Source organism: Monoraphidium neglectum (assembly GCF_000611645.1).
Source record: "Monoraphidium neglectum strain SAG 48.87 unplaced genomic scaffold scaffold02454, whole genome shotgun sequence".
Lineage (NCBI taxonomy): Eukaryota > Viridiplantae > Chlorophyta > Chlorophyceae > Sphaeropleales > Selenastraceae > Monoraphidium > Monoraphidium neglectum.
Window position 1 is genome coordinate 1 of NW_014011174.1, and position 9,173 is coordinate 9,173.

The window sequence follows — 9,173 nt, forward strand, 5'->3', positions numbered from 1 at the left end:
GCCACATGCAGCGCGGCGAGCCCGTCGCCGCGCGCCGCTGCCTTGGACGCGCCCTCCCCGACCACCTTTGCCAGCGGCGCCGCCACGTCAGCGCCCAGCGCCTCGAGCGCCGCAGGCGCGGCCGCCGCGAGCGCGCAAAGCGCGCGCAGCGCGGCGCGGCGGGGCGCCTCCTTGGGGTCCCCCAGCAGGCCCGCCAGCGCCTGGCCCGCGCCTGGCGGCGGCGACGCGCCGCAGCCGGGCAGCCACGCGGCGAGGGCGGCCGCCAGCGCCGCCTTGACCTCCTCTGTCGGCTCCTCCTTAATGAAGGCCGCACAGAACGCCACCGCGTCTGCGGCCGCGGGCGCCACCACTGCTGCTGCCTCCGCCGCCGCCGCGCCGCCGCCGCTGCGGACAGGGGCCGCCGCCGGCGCGGCCAGTGCGGCGAGCGCGTGCGCGAGCGCGGCGCGCTCGCTGGCCGCCTTGATGCGCCCCTCCGCGCTGCCGTCGAGCAGCGACCGCGCCGCCGCGACCGCTGCCTGCAGCGCGGCCGGCTGCCGGGTCGCCCGCGCGATCGCCGAGAGCCCCTCCAGGGCTGCGGGCCGCACGGCCTCCTTCAACCGCAGCTGCTGCAGGATGAGCGCCACCAGCTCCGCCGTGCCCGCGGCCGCAGAGGGGTCCCCCAGGTCGAGCCGCGGCGCGTGCCGCAGCGCCAGCGCCAGCACGGAGAGCGCGGCGTCGGGCGTCCGCCGCAGCGCGCGCGCGAGCGCGGGCTGCGCGCGCACGGCCCACTCGGCGGGGTTCAGCGAGTCTAGTAGGCGGGAGAGCGCGGCGAGCGCCCCGGGCGGGGGGCGGTCCTTTGATGGGATGATGCCGTCGCATAGGATCTTAAGGCCGAGCTCCCGCGCCGCCGCGCCGGCAGCCTCCCGCGCCTTTTGCTGCTCGCTGCCCTCGAGGGCGGCCCGCTCGCCGCCGCCTCCGTCCCCGTTTGCCGCCGCGAGCCGCTCTTCCCTTTGCTGGTGCTGGTGGTGGCGCCGCCGGTGCGCCTTGGCGCTGCTCGCGGCGTCGAGCAGCGCGCCGGCCGCGCCCGCGCCGCCGGCGCCGCCGGCCGCTGCGGCCGCGGCGGCGACCTCCTCATACACTGTGGCGAGCGCGGGCGCGCGCCGCAGCATGCGCCGCAAGTGCCGCGTGGCGGCCTGGCGGGCGGCCGGATTCGAGTCCTCGTCAGCGGCCGCTGCTATGGTCTCGAAAAAGCCGCCCTGCGCCTCCACCAGCTTTGCCGCCGCTTTCTTGCCGGCGCCGGCCGGCAGTGCCGCCAGCAGCGAACAGCTCCATGCCAACAGCCGCTGCGCGGCGTGCGGAGGCGGGCGCGCAGCGGCAGCCTTGAGCAGTGCGACTGTCAGGTCGCGGAGGAAGGCCGGGTGCGCGGCAGCAGCGGCGTCCACCGCCGCGTCGACCGCTGCTTGCTGCTCTCTGCTCTCATACGCGGGCAGTGTGTCCAGCACGAGAGCCGCCAGCGCCGCAGCCTTGTCTTGATCAAGTTGGGGACCTGCAGTGCGTTACATGGTGCATTGATGGGGGGATTGGGAGGCTGAATGGGCTACAGATCCATCGCGGCGGCTCCCTGCGGAGTAGCACACCCGTCCACCCACCATCTGGGAGTGACAAGGAGCGAGCCAGGCTCTTCCAAAAGATGACGCGCTGCTTGCCGCTTCCGTAGGCGTACTCCTGCCCTTCGAACGCCATCTCTGCGATCCACGGCAGCCTCGATCACGACATTGATTATTGGTTGCAACTGTAGTAGCCCACGTCTTGTACAAGCATGAGGTGCGGGTGATCGTACTCTAAACTGCCTACCGTTCCTGTGCGATCTTCCGACTGCCCAGCGCAATTGTCGAGGAACGCCGTATATATAAATGAAAGGATCTTACACCTCCTGGATCGCCCTCATGCTTGGTCACCAAGGCATTTTCGCTGCCACCCAGCAGCACAAGACGTTCCGGCACTTGCCATGCAGTGGGCAGCACGCTCAGCAGGCTTCAGTGGGGTTATGCACACCCTTATGCAGACCTTTATTATATTACTGAAAAATTGTCCCTCAGCAGCCCCTCCGAGTGGTCTGTCGGATGCAGATCGGCCTGGTGCAGATCGCAGCGCGCCAGCCCACGCGGCGCAGGTGCGCACGCAGGCACGCAATGCTGCGTTGCTGGCGCTTGCTTCAGAAATGACTGTGCGTTTGCGAGTAGGAATGTCTTGCTCATCTGTCTCTGTCCACTTGGGACCGCGGCTGGAGCGTGGAGTGCGAACCCTTTGGGGCTCACGACTGTTTGGCAGCACGGCGGAGCGCAGGCGCCAAGCCGCTGCGCTCGCGGTGCACAGGAAAGCCGGCGCGATGCTTTCTTTTGGGGCACTGACACGAATAGGGGGAACCGCTTGCAAGGTGAGCGCCGAAGAGGGGCCTTGGCCACCGCGACCTGGGTGCTGCAGGCGTGCGGTTGCTGTGTATGCAGCCCGTTCGCGCTGGGCGGCGACAGACGCGCCATGGTGACCTCAGTGCGCTGCTGCTACAGCGGTATCACTGCACCAGCAGTGCAAGGTCACAGCCTGCGGCCTTCACATTACTGGGCACGCCCCTGTGTTCATGTGTGCCACTTGTGCCCCGCCAATCCCAGGATTTGCATGCAGCAGGTAATGAATCACGCCATCATTGGTGTTGTCATCTTTGCATGCAATCGCAGGACAAAGGAGCAGGGAGGTCAGGAGCTCTCACGACAAGCGACAGCGCAGTTCAGCCATACTCGTCCTCTACGAGCCCAGTCACTTAGTGCACGCATTCGTTTGTACTCTGGAGTATCTTTTTGTTGCTTTTGTTCTTGTTGTCGAGCAGCCGGCGACGGTCGCCTCGAGCCTTGACCAGCTTCGCAGCTCTGGCCCGCTGAGCTGGAAATGGGATCCTACCAACGTTAGACGACCTGATATCAAACATTACAGGCATGCTGGTGCGTGCCGCCTTCAGGCGGACGTGGGTCAGGGGCTCGCAGCAGCGCGTTCACTGTCAACCAAAAAAACTGAAATCGTGTGCGACACGGTTTGCCTCAGACATGGGCTTAAGACCTGCAAATAAGCTTGTGAGTGTCCTCTGAGGAACCTCGCCCCCTGGCCCGTCGCAGGTTGACCGGGATCGGTCGTAGCGGGGAGTGCTGCGGAGCGTGCGTGCGGCCGCAGCAGGCGAGGGCCGATGGCGCCGCTCGCCGCAGCGGGCGGCCACCTGGCCCGCAATGCAGGGCCGCTGCTGGCCTGTACGGCAGCTACCCTCATGGGATTCTACCTGGCAAAGCGCTGCAAGGTGCGTGCCGCTGGGGGTTGTGGCAGGCGTACCTTGTGGCAGGGACGCAGATGCGGGTGCCCAGGATGCAACCCGATATGCAGCACACCATTGCGCGCGACCGCACACTTTGGCACTTGACTGGGCTGCCTGGAACACTCGAGACTACTCGATTCAACTCCATAATGGGCGCTTGCAAACGCCGCGGCCCTGGCCGATCCACCCCAGGCGCGCATGGCGGAGGCGGCGGCCCTAGCGCGACACAGGGCTGAGCTGGCGGCGTATGAGGCGGCCCTCCAGGCCAGAGGCCAGGTGGGGGCGTCACGCGCATGCGTGCCTGTGCGCCTGCAAAAGTGCATGTGCGTAGGTGCATGCGTGCTTGTGTGTGCTTTTGCATGTGATTTCAGGGAAAGTGAATACAAGTTGAGGGTGTGGTGCAGTGTGGTTGCGCTCGGCCACGTCGTGCCCTGGGATCCACTGGGGGTCAGCTGGTGCTGCCCTCCCCTCCCCGTGGCCAAGAGGAGGGGTTCGCGCGCTGCATGTCCTTTGGTCAGAGTGAGTCACTGGCGTCAGCGTCGCCGGTGAAACAGCCGATGGCGCCGTGAAAGGTTGCGCCGATTGAAAAACCTCACCCTCATAAGCAACTGTCCCACCCCGCTCTCCCGCCTGGCCCTGCTGGCTCCTTTCCTTGCTGCAGGCTCTGGAAGTGGCATGGGAAGACATGGAGCAGTGCTATCAGCGGCAGCACGCCGTCAAGGCCGTCGTGACGACAATCTTTTGCAACATCCGCGCCCAAGAGGCGCGCGGGTCCATCGCCGCCGCTGAGGCTCACGCGGCATCTGTGCGGCAGGTGCGTTGATGAGGGGGCGCGCGACAAGCCGCGGCTTGCGTAATTGATGTGCATGCGTGCGTTCACACGCGCACGTGCGCAACGCATGTGGGTGACAAGTTTATTGAGCAAGTGCACAGCAATCCTGCAGCGCTATGCCATGCAAAGCTGCGGCACTCAGCGACATCAAACGGGGCAGCAAACGGTGCGGCCACAATGAGTGTGTGGCAAGGGGTCCTACAGCAGGCCGAGGTTTCCGCACACTTCACCCAGCACATGTGGAAGCCCACTGCAACATCCAGCGCCTGTGCAAACAGCCGCACACGCATCTCCACTGCCAGCGCCTCACGCCCCTGCCGCCCTCCGCCGCCCCTCCCCCTCCGCCCCGCCTGCAGGCGCGCGACGATGCGGCCTGCCAGCAGCGGGAGGAGATCCTGCAGCGCGCGGCTGTCAGGGCTGTGGTGGACAGCGCCATCAGTCACATCCTGCAGGCGGAGGCACTGGAGGGTGCGCGCGCCGCCAGGTCGAAGGCGGTGGCGGCGATGAAGGTGAGGGGCTCGCGTCAACACTTGGTGTGCTACGGCTAGGTGGCGGGATGAGAACGCGGGGCAGTGTTGCGGTGCAAGATTGGTGTGCAGCCACTAATGAAGCCGCCGCTTCTTTTGGAACTCGATCACTCATCGGGTAGCAAGGGGTTTCACAGCATGCCAAGATATACGCACAATTTTCTCCGGCTAGTGCAAAACTGTAACGCAATACTCAGCCCGGATTCACACCGCCGTACCAGCATCTCCACGCGCCAGCGCCTCATGTCCCTGCCGCCCTCCGCCGCCCCCTCCCCTCCGTCCGTCCCAACTGCAGGCGCACGACGAGGCGGCCTGCCAGCAGCGGGAGGAGATCCTGCAGCGCGCGGCTGTCAGGGCTGTGGTCGACAGTGCCATCAGTCACATCCTGCAGGCGGAGGCACTGGAGGGTGCACGCGCCGCCAGGTCGCAGGCGGTGGCGGCGATGAAGGTGAGGGCGGCGCGTTTTTAGTCGCTGTGCTACAGCTAGGGGGCGGGTTGAGAACGCGGGGCAGTGTTGCGGTGCAAGATCGGTGTGCAGCCACTAATGAAGCCGCCGCCGCTGCTGCTGTTGTTGCTGGAGGGTTTCTTCTGAAACTGGATCACATGCTTCAGCCCTCCCCCCGCCTGGCCGCAGGAGGCCGACGCTGCCCGCTCCAGGGCGGTGTGGATCGAGGCCTCTTCCAGGCGGCGCAGCGTCAAGCTGGGGGCACGCGACTCTGCGGTGCGGACGCGCGAGGCGCAGACGTGCAGGCGCGAGAAGGTGGGTTGGGCAGCACTCAGGGATGGAGCGCAGCGTAGGTTGGGCGCGGCTTTGATCGTGTGTTGCGAAGGGGCGGTTTATATGTTGATTTTGGGGTGTGCGACCCCAGCCCCAGCCATGCGGTGTCATCCCTGCAGCTGCTCGGCCTGTGAGTCTCCACGGCGCTTGATGGGGACCCCTTTCGCTTGACCCTTTCAATTGACCGCTTCCCTTCACCGTCCCCGCTCACTCCTGCCGCCGCACACCTCAGGCGCTGGAGGAGGCCGAGGAGGCGCAGGAGCGCGCTGCCGCGGAGCTGGCGGTGGAGCGCGCACAGGTGGGGCACCGCGCTGGGCAAGCCGAGGCGGCGTGGGCAGCGCAAGCGCGCTGGGCGACCTTGGGGGCTGCTGTGGGAAGTTGTTCTGGCGGCTGGCAGCCTTTGCTGGCTGCATCCACTTGGTTCTTGCCAAGAAGGCAGTGCCCGCCTGTGCTCGGCCGTCTGCTCACCACCACCGTTGGCGCCGTTGTCGTCTCCTGCAGGCGGAGGCGCAGCACGCCGACGCTGAGCAGCGGGAGCGCGAGGCGCTCGTGGCGGCCATGGTGGCGGGTGCGTTCGCCAAGGCCGAGCAGCAGGCCGCGCAGGGGCGCGCCATGGAGGAGCTGCAGCGGGCGGTTGCGGCGCATGAGCTGGAGCTGGCGCAGTGGCGCGCGGAGGTCGCCAAGGAGAAACAGGTGAGGGGGCCGGCCATCTGTTGTGGTAGCTTCAGGGCAGGGCCTGGGCCCACACCCCTGCCGGATGGCTTGAGTTTGTGGTTCAGCCAGGATCTTTGCTTTTTAGGGCAGCCGGCCCATCCCTCAAAATACGGTGGCGTCTGGCGTCGCCAACACCGCAATTTCTTTGGCATCAATCGCCACTGCCCAAACTTGACGCAGGCGTCTGAGGCGAAGCGCCAGGCGCTGCGGGCAGAGGAGGCCGCCCACAGCAAGCTCCTGCAGGAGCGGGAAGGTGCCAACTCCTACTGCTGCCAGGTCAGCGGTTGGTGCGGCCTCCCGGCGTCTGCAGGGTGCCGGCCGCGAGCTGTCGCTCCGTGTGCTGCCTGCTGCCACTTTACTCATGGCCCAGCGCTGCCACGCAACCTTCCAGCGGCCTGTGCAGACACCCCCTGCCACGCGCGTCCCCCTTGACATTTTGCCCCTCTCGCCCACCCCAAAAATGGCCCCTTTGTTCCCAACTTTGCAGAGGAAGCTGCGGCAGGTGGCGCAGGCTGAGAAAAAGGTGGGGCAGGGCCGGGCGGCTTTGGAGCGGGACGCCAGGGCGCTGCGGGGCGTACTGCTGGGGTTACAGCACAGTGGGCAGTCCTTGCTTGGACGGCAGGCCCATGGCTTATTGCGCTGTGCCACGGCATACCGGCAGGCAGGGGCGCCAGCACTCCTGTGCCGCGCTGCAGCCTCAGCGTACGTATCATGCACTGTCGCCCACTTTCAGAGCTCGCCGCGAGTTCATGACTCATGTTGCTCACACTCACGCTGGAAACCGTATGTGCCCCGCAGGCTCGCGAGAGGATTGGCGCGGAGCTGCGCGCCAAGGTGGAGCAGCTGCGCAGGGAGGAGGAGGGCGGCCTCACCAGGCTGGCGGCTGCGACCATGACCGCCACCGCCTTCTCCAGGGTCATCATCTGGGCGGAGGTGGAAGACGCGAAGGCGGTAATGAAGCAGGTGAGGGGGGTGAGGGGCTGCTGCATGTATGTAGACGAGGATCTGGTGCCAAACCGCCTGCTGTAGCCTAGGAGCTCGACCTGTGCGTGTGCTGCCCTTGCTTATTGCTTTGCGACCAGCTCGCCTTTGCCCGTGTGTGCTCGGACGACGCCTCACAATGGCCCCTGGCGCTTCTCCATTTCCCAACAGGCCGGGGCGCGGCGTGTCGACGCCGAGAGGCGGGAGCGTGAGGCCATCGTGGCGGCAATGGTGGTGGGCGCGTTTGCTGCCGTCAAGCAGCAGGCCGCGGCTTGCGAGCTGCAGGTGAGCTTGCCTGGGCGAGGGGCGACCGTGCGAGGGTGCTGGCGGTGGGCTTGTGGTGCCGGCCAGCGATCCTCGCTGGTTCCAGCCGCAGTGTCTGAACCCAGCATGCCCCTGGGCCAGTCCCATGCTGAACTCGAGTCCCCTCTTTGCTGGTGGCAGGGGGTTTCTGCCGAGCTGGAGTCTCTGAAAAGGGAGAAGGCCGCCCATGGCGCCGTCACTGTCGCTGCCGGGGCGGCCGATGTCATGGGCTGCTTCAGCATGGTGCTCGGAAGGGGCTTGGGTGGATGGGCCGCCCTTTATAAGCAGAGGGACCAAGCAGGGCGCCCATCTGGCAGGGCTGTGCAGATTCGGCGCCAGGGAGGTGGCCACTCCAGGACACAGTGCAGTGCACGCCCGGACACAGTGCAGTGCATGCCCGGCCGTGTTGTGACTGGTGTGCAAGCTTTGATGCTGGTTACCCGGGCCCCAGCCGCGCATTGATGGGAGAAACATGTTAGACATGTTTCTCCCATCCACCGGGGCCCTCCCTTGCTGCTGTGCCTCCTTTGATCGCCCATGACTGCAGGAGCCGTCCAAGACGGCAGCGACGCCGCGCCAGGAGCTGGCGTGCATGGACGCCACGCGCCCGCAAGAAGAGGAGGGCCATGCGCTGAGCGGGGAGCGGTCACTGCAGGTGAGGGGCTGCTTTGCCGGGGGTGAAGGTTGGTGGGCATGCCTGTTTCAGATCCCTGAAGAGCGTGTGCAACAGACTGCTATTCCCGGGCGTCTTCACCGCCTGTGCCTGCTGCCAGCAAAGGGCTGGTGAAGCCTGCAGCCTCCTTCCCTGTTGCGCAGCCCTTGGCGGGCCTAGCCTCAGCACCTCCTCCGTGTTGGCTCGCTCGCCCCTCTCGTCACCCACAGACCCTCACGATGAGTGCCAAGATGCAGGCGGAGGAGGCGCCCGATGGCCCTCCAGGCCAGGAGCCGTAGCCAAACTCTGCTTGTGGCGCTACGAATGCGGGCCAAGACCAGGTGAGGGGCTATCAGGGCGGGTTGGCGGCTGGGCAGGCTGAGGGCGACAAGGGGGGGCGGGCGGGTGACGCGCAAGTCGGCCGCTCAGCTGCCTTATGGGTGTTATCAAACCGGCCAGCTTTCAACCGTTGAGCAGCAAAAACCCTCCATTCCAGCGGCCTCATGCACACGTCCATACGCATCGCCCTCACGCTCACCGACGCAAGAGGCCGAGGCGCCCGCGGCATCAGTCATTCCTGAGGCCGACGCCAGCGCCGGCTTCAGCGACGACGCCGGAACGCCCCAGGACTCTGGGGAGCCCACCCCGCGCACCAGCAGCACCGGCGGGGCCCTGCAGGCCAAGAGCATGGGCGAGGGCGAGGGGGAGGAGCAGCCTCCCTCGCTGCTGACTGCCGGGGCCGGCGTCAGTGGCAGCCCGCGAGGCGCGGGCGGAGACGACGAGGCCCGGCAGGGGCAGGAGGGGGAGGACCCGGCGGCAGACAGCGTGCCCCTGGTCCGAGGCCGCCACGCCCGCGGGGGCAAGCGGCACAGGAGTATCCTGCGGCACACGGCCAGGGAGGAGGAGGAGCGCGAGCAGCAGTTTCTGTTCGAGCAACACCTGCACGAGCAGCAGCTGCAGCAGGCGGAGGCGCAGCAGCGGAGGGCGCAGCAGCAGCGGTGGGCGCAGCAGCAGCGGTGGGCACAGCAGCAGCAGCAGCAGCAGCAGCA

General features: G+C 66.9%; 2 protein-coding genes across 2 annotated transcripts; one reads left to right on the forward strand and one right to left on the reverse strand.

Annotated features, from left to right (window-relative positions):
* Positions 1 to 87: 87 nt before the first annotated feature.
* On the reverse strand, positions 88 to 1,722 carry MNEG_10774 (hypothetical protein; the record flags this gene model as incomplete). The annotated part of the gene is made up of 3 exons (XM_014040753.1): positions 88 to 101; positions 314 to 1,525; positions 1,629 to 1,722. The coding sequence occupies 3 exons, from the start codon at positions 1,720 to 1,722 to the stop codon at positions 88 to 90; spliced, it is 1,320 nt and encodes a 439-aa protein (XP_013896207.1).
* Positions 1,723 to 4,022: 2,300 nt separating this feature from the next.
* Positions 4,023 to 8,423, forward strand: MNEG_10775 (hypothetical protein; the record flags this gene model as incomplete). The annotated part of the gene is made up of 13 exons (XM_014040754.1): positions 4,023 to 4,151; positions 4,526 to 4,678; positions 4,992 to 5,144; positions 5,331 to 5,456; positions 5,707 to 5,772; positions 5,976 to 6,167; positions 6,369 to 6,464; positions 6,676 to 6,711; positions 6,987 to 7,151; positions 7,341 to 7,454; positions 7,614 to 7,715; positions 8,020 to 8,127; positions 8,355 to 8,423. 13 exons carry the CDS (start codon positions 4,023 to 4,025, stop codon positions 8,421 to 8,423), a joined length of 1,509 nt encoding a protein of 502 aa, XP_013896208.1.
* Between the last annotated feature and the right edge of the window lie 750 nt (positions 8,424 to 9,173).